The following is a 14036-nucleotide window of genomic DNA, read 5'->3' as shown; positions in this document are numbered from 1 at the left end:
CCCGAAATTACCCAGACATGTGAACGAAGCAGTGAATGTATGTCTCTGCATGACTTGTGAATGAATGAATGAGCTGTTAAATGAGTAATAAACCTCTGCTTTTACGGTGCACAGTTCTATTTCATTCACCAGCCCACTTCTTCATTCACCCATTCATGTCCGTATCATCACCCAAATTTCCCGAGAATCAATAAAATATTATCTTATGAAACATCACGGCACCGATTCGACTGAGGTGCAGCAAAATGCTGTAACAAAAGACGGCTGCTCAGGAAGTGTCCATGGAAACCATCTCTGTGTTGCTTGCAGGTAGTTTGATTGCATCCAACACAAAGGGGGAATATTTAACACGGCCGCGGATTCTCTTTAAGGTTATCCAGTTGACGTGGATACCAGAATTAAAGGGGACATTTTTCATGTCTGACAACAAGCACATACAAAATGCGGTTTCAAGTCCGGTCATCGGAATTTACAACACCATCAGCTTGTGTAGCTTATTTACTTATAGCTGAGATTTTTTGGGCTTGTGTTTTAGCTTGAGAGGAAGGGTGTCAAACGTACGGCCGGCGGGCTGGTACCGGCCCGCTAAGGAGTCCACTCTGGTCCATGGAATATAGTTACAATTTCAAAAATACATGTACTTAAGACCTTAAAACACTCTATAGCCTTGACTTTGACACTTTATAGCTTTATTTGTATTTCTTACCCCCCCCCTTTTTTTTTTTTTTTTACTGTTTATACAATTTCCTACTATTATCTATTATTGTTATGTTTTACTTGAAACTCTGGCACAACAATTTCCTTCAGGATAAATAAAGTTGTTCTTATTCTTATTCTTATTCTTATTTTTACAAATCCATCCATCCATCTTCTTCCTCTTATCCTGCATGAACTACTTTTTCTGCAATATTGTCTACTAGGTGCACACTGTTTTAGTCATTGTTAGCAACATGGCACAACAATATGTGACTCAGAACTTACAGCAGGTGGCAGCGATGCGGCTTCCGGGTCTGTAAATACCATTTTTACTTCTTGTTAGAAATCTACCTGCTTTTCCATTAGCCCCGACATCCTCATCAGCAAGGTGTCGATGTCGGACATTGAGTTTAGGGTTTTCCAAGAGAAATGGACCACTTCTTATTTGTTCGTTGAGGTTAATAAGACACCTGTATGCTTGGCGTGGATGCAGCAAGTTTCGGTGGCACTGTGAGACTCGCCGTGGAAAAACATGCAACAAAATGAACGAAATGCTGAGAGGACAGAAGTGACGCATAGTGTGGTTGAAATTGCACTTACAGATTGTTTGTCTTGTGTTTTTGAAAGGAACAGTTCATTACATATCGGGATTTTTATTATTTACCTTTACACTAAAACAATGGAAAAATTTGGACTTAGCGTTACACTATGATTCGGCTGATCCGGCCCTCTTGACATCTAATTGGCCCGTTTGTGGCCCGAGGACCAAAACGAGTCTAACACCCCTGCTTTAGATGGGTGTCATTGAGAATGTTTGGATTTTAATTTGCATATCTATAAGGCTTCTTTCACTGAATTGATAATGTTGCCCCCATCTCTGCAGACCAACTGGAAGTCAGTGATTTGGGGAAGGTGAAGGTTTACCGCTGCTGTTTGGCGCCGGCCGTGGCGAGTTATAAGCACCCCTAATTCACTTTCTCTTGCTCTCTCTCTCACACACACACACACACACATCCTGAAACAAAGCTTTAGAGGCGCCCCTGACAAAAAATCACAAAGGGTGAGTTTAGGTCAAAGAGTACTGACACACAGATGTATTCTCCCTGGAGTTGAAGCAAGGGCAGATTATTAAGGCCAATGATTAATTGACTGTAATAAAAGATTCATGTTAACAGCAAAGTTCATTTAAATTATCAAAGCAATTTATTAAAGAGGGTTAGAGAGACCGTTGAAGAGGCCATGAGAGAGGGAGAGGAACCACATGAGTCATGCCCTTCGGTTAAAGCCGTGTGGAAACGTGTGTCTGATTTGTTTTGTCTTTGCGAGGGAACGTCCAAGTAACAGTACAAACTTGCCTATATTCATGCGCTGTGAAACTGAACTAATGAAGTCGATGGTCGTGCACTTGCTCTACATCAAGCGGTATATTGCGAGTGAATCAATGTTGTCAATATGTACAGGAGCAGCCTTTTAAATAGTTATTCGTTTTTGTCACGGTTTACCATTACATGTCTAAGTCCTGCTGTGTGAGGGGCAACCAGAGCATTGGTGTTCTTTGATTAACAACACGTTGTGTGCTCAAACGGAGGTGCAAATATACGTTTGTATGGCGGTGCACTGATCTGTGCTTCACAGCGAGAAGGTCCCTGGCAAGGGGCATTTCTGCATGGCGCCTCCAGGTTCTCCCCTGGTTGGTTTCCTCCGGGTTCTCCTGTTTCAAAAAGCACCCTAGGAGTCCCTAAATCATGCAAACATGATATCACAGTGAATGGTTGCATGTTTATATCAGTGACGTGTGGTGAGGTTTGTGGCCGGTGAGGCACCGGATTCTGCTGCCGAGGAGTCGCAAGACGAATCCCTGGAATCACAAGCGCCCCCTACCATGAGGCATGAGAACTGCGTGCCTCACTAAGAGGCTTTTCACAGCCGTTTTATGATCGCTCAGCACAAGGAACTATCCAACTCTTCACTCTCTCATTCATACGACTGGGAAATTTAGAGTCTCCGATGAATCAAATGCATGTTTGCATGAGACTCAACACCAGTGACATACGGTGAGGTTCGTGGGTGGTGAGGCACACCTACCGTGGGGCAGGAGAACTGCGTGCCTCACTAAATCGTTTTATGATCGCTTAGCACAAGAAACTAGTAAAACACATACAGTTCTTGAGAAAAACACTGTACATTGGAAATGTAGTTCATACAGCAAGTGTTTAACCATTTTAATAGCGACATGGAGAGAGAAAGCAATGCAGTCTTAGTGCAGAGCAGGCCAGCAGTCAGCCGTCATTGCACAATCTACATTGAGGCTCAACAGTCCACAGCCTCACCGCACCTCTTTGATGTGAAAATCCAGTGATTTTGAATTAAAAAAGACAATCTGAAGCTGGTGAAGTTACATGAAATATTCCTTTAAAGAGCAAATCACCGTCAAATATAACCCTTTTATTCTTTTTTTCATTTGACATTTTTTTCTTTTTTTTGGCAAGTGAGGCACGACCTCTCCTGCCTCCCCTGACTGCATGTCACTGCCCTACATGAAGTTTGGCTGATAGTGTGAATGGTTGCATGTCTCCATATGACCTACGACTGACAGAGTGAATGGTTCATGTCAATGAGACGGTGATTGGTTGTACGTCACTGTGACCGTGTGATCGCAACCGATCCCAGGATAAGCAGTACAAACAACGAACACATGAATGAATGAATGGTAGAGCCAGTAAGGGAGCAGAAAAAAAAATCTGGAGAAAGGCCGCTCTAAAACCTGGCATAAACATGTGTCACACAATCTGATCGGTTTATGTACATTAATCCACGTCTGGCTTCCCAATGTGTCTCCACATTTGTCAGATCAGATCCTCGGCCCCACTCGCTATTTGCAAGTAAATATGTACATCATTTCCATTTGCAAAGACCACGTTTTATCCCCTTTTCTAGTCTGCCAGACATTTAAATAATCACAACAACACAGACTGGGAAGTGTCAAAGCTTTAGACGCACGTCTTTTTCGGGAAGTGTTCCAAGCAAACCCAAAACACAACCAAACTTTTGTTCTCCGATGGCTGCAGAAAAAAATTGGCTATTCATAATTCTATATTCTGGATTTTTTTAAATCTGCATGTGCGGTTGATAGACTGCTCCCTCAGATTCATCCCGCTGATTTGAATTTTCACAAAGGGGGATTTATTTCCGCGATCATCCCTCTGTATGAGACACTGCCGGCTTTCAAGCCAATGTCAAAGTAAATCCATCTGCACAAACACTGTTGCTGGCTGGTTCTCACCAATGAAGACGGGACACTCAATTTGCGGCATCTAATGTTGGGGATGAGACACGGTAAGTAATAGAAAGAGGAAGAGGGATGTCTGCTCGGAGGCAGGAGTTGCAAAAATGCTATAAACTTGCCTGTTCTACCTTTAGGACGGAAAATGCTGCATGGATTTTTGGGAAAAGGGTCAAAATTGTTTGTTAAAGGAAGGGACCCAAGGTAACCCCTTGTGACAGAAGCAGTAGGGGTTAGCTTGACATTCCATGGCAAGCCCTGAGGAATCTCTCAAGTTCCTCCCAGAGAGGAGGAGGCTTTTATTTAGCTGGTTTCGCACAATAAAAGAGCGATCATAAACAGAGCGATGTTTATCAGTACAATAAAGGTAGTTATGAGCCAAAACGGTCGTCAAGATCCCTTCGGCTCTTGAATATATGCAGTGTTTTGGACTTATAAAATACCAGTGCAGATCTCTTACATGACTTCCTCAGTACGTCCAGAAAATACTTATTCATCCCTTCATTCATTCATTCATTCCTAATGTATAGCGCTTATCCTGCACCCTTGAATTCACCCTGGAGCATTCACCAGTCTGACACCACACAGACATCATCATTTACTCTCTCATTCACGCATCTGGGCAACTTAGGGTCTCTACTTGCCCTCCAAAATGTCCTTGGACTTTGGGAAGAAACCCCCACAGACATGGATAGAACACGCAGACTTCAACCAGAAAGGTCGTTTGTAAGAATCCAACCAGGGACCGTCTTGCCATGAGGTGGAAGCGCTAACCGCTGCGTCCACCTCTGCCCCCTGCAGAGAAAAAATATATGTCCTCTCATTTTCCTCTTTTTTTTCTTCCACCGATGTGATCTTTCTGTTTTAAAAGCGTTAATATACCATATTTTTCACACTGTAAGGCACATTGAATTACAAGGCGCACCTTCAAGGAATGGCCTGTTTTGAAACTGTTTTCATATATAAGGCGCACTGCATTATAAGGCAAAAACTACTGTTGTGGCTGGGGTTGCGTTATGCATCCACTAGATGAAGCTGCGGTAAAGGGAAGTCAACACAACAGTCAGATAAGACAATCAGTCAAACTTTATTAATAGAATACAAACCAATGTTCTGACAACTCCGTTCACTCCCAAAACAAGTGCATTCACAATACGGTACCGTACGTACCGGTAGCTCTTACCAGTATTTGCGCCACCTTTGTTGAAAACAATGTTTTTCCAACTCCCTTTGTCACAGTTCAATGCTTTTCATAAAACAAAAGCACCAAGAAGGACCGCCTCTACATTCATCGACGTTCGTGTCGCTAGCTAGCACTGTTGCCGTTATCGGAATAGTGACTGTAGAGACGCTTCTACCTGCCGCTTTCTGTTTGAAAACCCGCTTTTCGAGTTTGTCCTCCAACTGCGGCAGTCTCGCTTTGTTTCCTCTGAAACTCTGTTTAGTCTTCTTCACTCGGCGCAGGTCATCTTATCGCTTCCTCCACTTCCGTACCATTGATTCATCAATGCTGAATTCTCTCGCTGCCGCTCTCTTCCCGTGTTCTACTGCGTGACTGATAGCCTTGAGTTTGAATTCTGCGTCATAAGCGTGTCTCTTGAAAGGAGCTGTTTTTGGGTCTTTATAAACACACAAGTGGTGCGGGACTTCCCCTTTACCATTTTAACGTTGCTACTTCGGCAACGCCCCCTGACTACGGTAGCCATAATTAACCAATATCGATCCATATATGAGGCGCAACGGATTATAAGGCGCACTGGTTGTTTTTAAGAAAATCAAAAGCTTTTAGGTGCGCCTTATAGTGCGGAAAATACAGTAACCTTTGTGATTTCTTGTTGAGGCTGTCCAGGTTGACTTGATCAGCCCATACCTAGTGGGATCACCTTCACCCCCCCGACACCAAGGCGTTAATAGAGACGTGATCCTTCACCTTGTCCTTCTAACCTGATATATATCTATATATATGCTTTGGCTGTAACCCTCATACTGTTGAGGTCATGTCTTCGAGATGGATACAGTGTCCCCACTGCAGCGCTTGTTCTTTTGAGGTGCGCCATACAGCAGCAGAGCTTCGGCCCCACAGCGACTGAACACCACACACACACACACACACACACACACACACCTCCGCACCTTTTCATCATTACAAGTGGGAGGGCTGCGTCTGACATTTGGTAAAATGTCCGAAATGACATTCAAACCCGTGTCGTGCGGCGACTGTCAACGGGAGGCGGAGGAAGTACAGAGGGAATGATCTTTCCCCCGACCTCTCGATTTATTTATTTATTTGTTTGTTAATTATGCGGATATATTTCTGGTGTTTTTTTTTTGTTTTTTTTTTCAGGGCAGCTGTGCCTTCCAGATTTAAAAGATGACTATCTGTTGCCCCCTTCTTTGAAGGCTGGCCTCTCAGTCTGCTGTTTTATGTTTCTGTTTCACTGTGACGTGGATAAACCATACATCATACAGATAAAATCCGTTTTTGAGCTTGCCCTGGCCCTGACCGTAGTTACATAAAACCTGACCTCTTTGCTGGCAGCAGACACGGGAGGTCGTATCCTCGCCGTTTCATTTTCCCTCTAATGCCGCTTATCACACCGTTTCCTCCGTGCAAATACAAACTGCGCATCGTCTCTTTCCAGGTCTCTGCAGGACTTGTCCAAGCAGACGGAGCTACCTTACGGCACGGTGGTGGATTCCGCAGTGTACGATCAGGTGCGCTCGAAAGCCATGAACCCCTTTGAGAGGGATCCCATGTACGCCCAGATGTGGAAGATGATTAACCGCACCGGAGGCGCTGAGAACAACGTTGACATATCGAAGGAGGGCATTCGAAAGGTAGGTTTTCATTTAAAGGCGTGTTGTGAAAATCACTGCAGACGGTCTAGTGTTTGCTCGGGGGAGAAGTTGCAAAGTGGCGACAATAGACACTTTCGTACCCAAAAGAATACGGTATGAAGAACTGTCCAACTGAAATTGGTTCGGGGAACTACCCTCCCCAGGGGATCTTTTTTAGTTTGCATCCGCACAGGCAGGAAGGGACCACAATCGCTTTTAAAAATGGGGCTCCACAGGCTGCAAGATGTATCTGGTAATTGTTATTGCTTATGAGTCCAACCAATCACCAAGCACCCACGCAACATGAGTTCCTATGAACCATAAAAAGACCCTTCTTGGGAGTAGGTGCTGAAATGGTTCTTGGAACTGAGCTCCACGGTTCCTGGTTCCTGGGTCTTACTCCATCTGAACGCACAAAGGAACTGCCTTGCTCCTAAAAAGTTTCCAGGAACTGCAAAAAAAATCCCTGCACTGACAAAAAGGCTCTCACTGCCACCATGTTAAAGTTCCTGACACGTTTCCATTTTTATAGCTGAGGGGTAATGACCGTAATTTCTGGACTATTGAGCGCACCTCAATATAAGCCACACCGGCTAGCCGTTCGCTATCTCGGGCTTCCTCCTGTTTACTAAAACCGTCAAAGTCGTCTTCTTCTGTGTCGGAGTTGAACGGACTCAGAAGTACCCCGGTCATTTCCGATGTGACGAGGATAAACGTTTTAGCGGCGGGAAGCTCGTTAGCGCCCCCCCCCCCCCCAAAAAAAAATTAGCCGCATCATTGTTTAGGTGAAAAAAAGTCGCGGCTTATTGTCCGGTAGTTTTCTCCCCATGTGAAACGTTAAGGTTATTATTTATTTTAGGTTTTGTTTTTTTTTTTAATGGAAAAAATCATACAGATTTCATATACACAGCTCAAAAAAATAAAGCAAACACGAAAATAACACATCCTGAATCTGAATCAAATATTCTGTTTAAATACTTTTTTTCTTTACATAGCTGAATGTTTTGACAACAAGAATCACACAATAATTATCAATGGAAATCAAATTTGTTTACCCATTGAGGTCTGGATTGAACTGAAAGTTGAAAAAACACACTAGGCTGATCCAACATTGATGTAATGTCCTTATAATAAGTCAAAATGAATCAATGGTGCTTCATAAGTGGATAGTTTGATTTACATTGAGTTGCATTGTGCTGTTTAAGTTTTCCCTTTAATTTTTTGAGCAGTTTATTTTCCAGTCAATAACAGCCCTCCAAAAAACAATTTTCCAATTAAAATAAGATAAGATCAGATAAACTTTACTGATCCCCATAGGGGAAATTCTTTTGTCACAGCAGAGTAACAGTAATATTATCAATAAATATAACAATATTATAGATATAAATAGAGAGACAATTAAAAGATAGCAAAACACATCCACAAATAAATAGACAGCAGAGAGAACAACAACATCGCCAAGGATAAGAATGGACAACGGAATGGGAAAAAAAAAGACAGCAAGGGTGAAAATAGACGGCCAAATTGACATCAACAAGGATAGGAAAATAAACAGAGTGACAATAACAGTGACAAAAATAAACAAAAATAAGCAGGATGCTAATCACATGCATGACACGAGTCATGTTTGTAAACCTAAGAGCAGTATCTCTCCACAAAATCCCTCCTCATTCCAGGATGTATTAATAAGCACTACAAATTAAAACATCAAAAATGACTATTGAAATAATGAAATCCCCTTCTTTTTTTTTTTTTTTTTTCCCAACATTTCCAACAAAGGGTGTCATCACCTCACTGCACAATTTCATTATTCAACTGGATATCGAAGGTTTCATGTAGGAAGGACTTGTTGCCAGCAATCGTGTGGTACATTTAATTGTTTGTAATGATCTATGTGATCATTCTTCCGCCCTCTGTTGAACAGTTCTCCTGTTGCTGGGCCCTCTGGCGGGTTAATAACAAAGAATGACAACTTTTGGCTTTTTCAATCAGATATTCGCCGGCAGTAGTTCTTGGTCACATCCGTACAGCCTCCGAGTACCACCGGGACAAAACACACAAATCATATATATTGAACAAAGAATGAAAAATAGATAGAATTCTTGTACTTTTTTTATTTAGATAATGTTATGCTTATGCAAACTTTTGCGTTTCTTTGGGTTTCTCCTTCTTGCTTTCTCTCTCTCTCTCTCTATATATATATATTTATCGAAGCTTTGTTTTTCATATTCATGCAGACTTCAGATGAGTCAATGCCATGCATTTATCATCATCCGTGCTCATACTTAACAAGCGATGGATGAATTGATGGATAGATGGAAGGTCTGATGTGGGCCCTCTTGCTTTTTTGCACCCTTCTTTGTAGGGAAGCTTAGACTCACTTGGTAGAGCAGGCGTCCCTCCATGGGGGGGGACGCTGGCGCTTCGCTCTCCGGCTCCTCTTCTCTGCACGCCAAAGTAATTTGGGCGAGACACCGAACCCAAAGTTGGTCCCGATGGTCTGGTTAGCACCTTGCATGGCAGCTCTGCTGCTGTCGTGCGTGTGTGTGTGCGTGTGTGTAAATGGGGGAATGCAAAAGTGCTCTGAAATCACAAGGTGTGAAAGCGCTCTATAAATGGAGACCATTTACCGTTGCAATTGCTTGCAGTAAATCAAGACATCAGGTAAAGTTGTTAGCTGCGGTAATGATATAATCAATATAATATAAACAATCAACCTTTGTATTCTGATGTGGATAAACAGGGACTGCAACAGCAATAATTCACTCATTCAATATTTAAACCAAATAAGACCATCCAGATGAGCCCGTTGCAGTTTTGCACCCCTTTTTCTTCTCCTTTTGGGGGTCGCAATAGTGAATCGACCTTCTCCATCTAACCTTATTCTCTGTATCCTCCTCTCACACACCAACTAACTTCATATCCTGTCTCACAACATCCATAAATCTTCTCTTTGGTCTTCCTTTAGACCTCCAAATTCCAGTATCCGTCGACCAATATATTCAATATCCCTGCTCTGTAGATGACCCAGCCATCTCAATTCAGCTTCTCTGACCTTCTCTCCTAAACATCTAACATGTGCCGTCCCTCTGATGGACTCATTCCTGATTCTCTCCATCCTGGTCACTCCCAACGAGAACCTCAACATCTTCATCTCTGCCTTCTGTCTTTTCGCCATTGTAACTGTTTCTAGAGCACACGTGTCAAACTCAAGGCCCGCGGGCCAAATGTGGCCCGCCACGTCATTTTACGTGGCCCGTGAGAACATCCTAAAAGGTCTGATTGTCTTATAATAATCGACTCAAACAGGTGCATTGACCATAAACTACATTTTCCACAATTCATGGCGATCATGTTACCCGCAGAGTGACGGTGTCCCACCATTAGATCGCAGCACATCAATGCCTTTTTCAACAAGTGGAATTGAAAAATGATCCCTAAATGTCCAGGAAGAGAAAAGTTGAAGCAAGTGGAAAGCGGTTGCAAGAAAGTTAGGAAGGCCAATACATGTTTGTGCTTGAAGGAGAAAAAGCGATGTGTCTTTTGTGTTATGAGGCAACTTCGGTCGCCAAAAAGGAAAACCTACGTCGGCATTTTGACACCAAACACGGAGCTAGGTATGCTAAAGTTAGCCTTCCAGAAAAACAACAATTAAACAATTAAAATGAAAAGATCTGAATGAGAAATTGATTCAGAGGTTTTTAACATTAAGGAGTAGTTACATTTATTTTACATCACATTTGGTTACATTTATAGTGTTACATGTGGCCTTTTGAGGGGATCATTATGCCGATGTGGCCCTCTGCAAAAATGAGTTCAACTCACCACTGACTTGTACAGCTTTCTTCCGCTCTGTCTTCTATGGCATAGTTTTGCACACATAAAAGTACATTATTTGACACATATTTATAACATATTGTGCTAATTGGTCAATGCATTTATCACACAGAAAACAATGTGAACAAAAAGACCCTCCCTCAGCTGGGATTTGGGACAAGGACGTTCGCGTCCGAGCCACGCTGAACCAGAGTATCGTATTCAGTCAAACGTCCGAGTGCCTTCTTGAAGTCACACGGCATTCTAAGTCTTATGTTTTCACCAAGAAGAATAGATAAAGTGCACCCCTTACTGGAAGAAGAAATCGGTGATGCAAAAGTTAATCTGAATGCATGCAAATGAGATGCACCAGTCGGGTATTTATGATTCTGGTTGCTCAGGAAGGGAATTAAGTATTTAGCCATGCATCAATGTATCATTCAAATCCTCTAAATAGACGACTCTCTCCTGCAGTCGATGAAAAAGAAAACTTACAAGGAAGGAACAACAGGGGATACGAGAACAATTTTAATCGGTCATTTCTCAGGTCATTTCAAACAACTGAAGTAATCTGTGTAAATCTTCAATGGAGCGTGCATATCTTCCAACATCTTTAACTGCTCTCAACTCTTTCTTTCAACGTGTAACAATGGCTGATCAGAACGGAGCCAAGATGTTTGCCTGCGACCAAGATCAATATCCCAGAGGAAGTTGGCAGCATTCGAACACAGGGAAAGTAGAGAAGAGAGACGAATGCCGGGCTGCGACTGCAAGAATCTCAGTGTACCGATGGATGGGCTGTCAGAGCGGGAGTTCAATAACATGAAACAAATACGGACACCCCCTTTTTGTCATGGAAATAAGCCGAATATTATGAGGATGTGGCGTGCAGCTGTACCGAGCCGAGCAGCTGCGCCATAGAAATAAATGGAAGGAAATGAACGAGAGCAGCCGATCGGTGATGGAAAAAGGACAAAAAAAAAAAAATTCAAATAACGAGCACTATTTTGAGTATTGCTAATTTAACACGCGATTTTGGCTGCAAGATGTTTCATGGAGGATGTATTCAGTATTTTCTCTGCATTCACTATGTTCACTACAAGTACCTTGGGGTCCACATTCACAATAAACTCACAACACAGATGCCGTCTACTGGAAGGGTCAGAGCAGGATGCACTTCCTGAGGAGTCCGAGGTGGTTTGGTGTCTGTAGCAGGCTCCTCAAGACCTTCTACTAGTCCATGGTAGACATTCATCTTCACTGGTGTGCTGGTGAGGTCAACAGGCTCAATAAGCTAGTGAGGAAAACCAGTTCGGTGGTGGGACTGAACCTGTATTGTCTTGAATCAGTGGCGGCGGGGAGGGTGAAGGACACACTGGGAGCTACCTTGGATGATCCAAGATGGGCAGATAGTTCAGACGACGGTCCGTCCCGCCCCGATGGAGAACCGAACGCTTCAGATGCTCTTTTGTGTCCACAATTCTGATCGGCCTGAGGTGCATCCATGCTACCATGACTTCACTACGAACCCGTGTTGTCTATTTTTATCCTTGTTGGTGTCACTCCATTTGCATGCTGTCATGGTTCTAGTCACTTTCTTTATGTTCTTATCCTTGTTGTCATTTTGGTTGTCTATTCTCACACTTGCTGTCTTGTTTTTTTCCATTCTGCTTTCTACTCTTTCTATCCTTTTGTTTATTTGTGGTTGTCTTTTGCTATCTTTTAATTGTCCCTCTATTTAGATTAGATTAGATTAGATTAGATTAGATTAGATAATTAGAAAATTCGCTCATTATTATTATTATTAATTATTATTATTATTATCATTATTATTACTATTATGTATTCATAAATATTTATTATATCAACAATATTCAAAGCAATAATGATAATAATAATGATTATTATTGTATTATAGTATATATGATAATAATAACAATTATCACTATTATTATTATTATTGTTGGTGTTATTACTATTATTATTACTATTATTATGACTATGATTATTATTATTTCTATGTATTTATATTATTTATTGTTATTTATTATTTATACCCATATTTATTGAAACTATTGGTTTTGCTGCTATGATAAAATAAATTTCCCCTATGGGGATCAATAAAGTATAGCCTTTTTCTGTAGACAAATATCAGGTCATGCAGTGTTTCCTGTTCCTCGTGATGCGTTTCTACTGTCACATTTATATGGGATGGTGAGGGATGATTTCCTCATAGGGTTGTTTCACTGACAATTCGGATTAGCCGCTCACCTTGTCACACCGATGAATGAGAAAGCGCCGCAGTTGTTGCACACTTTGGTGAGTACTTGTCGAGAAACACGCTGTTCAAAACAACGGGACATAATCATCCATCTGTGGCACTTACCACCACAGGCCGCAATACGAATCGGGATTGGCTACAGGGAGCGGCAGGGAAATTGCTGTTCCACCCTGCCCTGTCAGAGCGCCACAGCAATCACAAGAGATCACCTAAAACATGACTGCAGTATGAACTCAACACTGACTCCCGGCATATGGCAGCGGTGTCAAACGTGCAGAGTTTGCCGCTTGTTACGGGTGAGGTGAAGTTTGGAAACAGAATAGAACAGAATAGAAAAGTCTTTATCGTCACTGAAAAGTGCAATGTCACAATATTGAGGTGTATCTCCTGTGCACGGCCCTCGCTTGCAAGAATAATAGGTAATAGACATCATAAAACTAAATTAATTCTCAATAAATCAAAGTACGGGAGGAAGGCAAGGTCAAATAATTGTCCAGATTTCACGTTTACGCAAAATGTTGCACATCGGAGTGGCCGTATTGCAGTATTGCATGTATTAAGCTGGCATTTCTACACATACATTGTCCAGTTTTCACCTTTTGGCAGAATATTACCCCCCGGGGTGGCATTTTGTTGCACCTATGGAGGTAGAATATTGCATTTGATGGTGGAATATTGATTGAACACACATGCTGCACGTGTGGAGGTTTGTTGAAAGATATGATAAAGAGATGGCCGCACATTTTGCATCATCTTACTGCAATTTCAAGTGTGTAAAGAGAGACATTCCAAGACGGTATGTTGCTGAGTCCATTCGGTTGGTTGTTTGAGAGCAAAATGTGCATTATTTGATCAGAAATTCCAAGTTGTTTTCTTTTATCATAACAGGCTCAGGACCATATATTACATGAAAACCAACTAAAGTGATGTGTGTGCAACTCTAATGACGCAATTTTCTATATAACTGGTTTTACGGATGAGTTATTACACCATCCCCCAGATACTGTGAGGGATAATGATGTAATGAATAATCTTGTATCATCCTCCAGAGTACGGGGTCGGGGGCGTTAATGGGAAGTGCCGTCAATACCAGAATCGAGGAACTTTGTTTGTCGGCGAGAA

General features: G+C 42.1%; 1 protein-coding gene across 1 annotated transcript in view; it reads left to right on the top strand.

Moving 5' to 3' along the window:
- Positions 1–14036, top strand: part of grid2 (glutamate receptor, ionotropic, delta 2) — a 498322-nt gene that overhangs the window by 413217 nt on the left and 71069 nt on the right. The window contains exon 13 of the mRNA XM_086174064.1: positions 6622–6817. Within this exon, the coding sequence (XP_086030190.1) occupies positions 6622–6817 (196 nt within the window). The remainder of the gene's footprint in view (positions 1–6621; positions 6818–14036) is intronic.

Source organism: Fistularia commersonii, chromosome 26 (genome assembly GCF_037954325.1).
Source record: "Fistularia commersonii isolate RoL2024-O1a breed Wild chromosome 26, RoL_Fcom_v1.0, whole genome shotgun sequence".
Classification (NCBI taxonomy): domain Eukaryota; kingdom Metazoa; phylum Chordata; class Actinopteri; order Syngnathiformes; family Fistulariidae; genus Fistularia; species Fistularia commersonii.
This window is presented reverse-complemented; position numbering and strand designations above follow the sequence as displayed.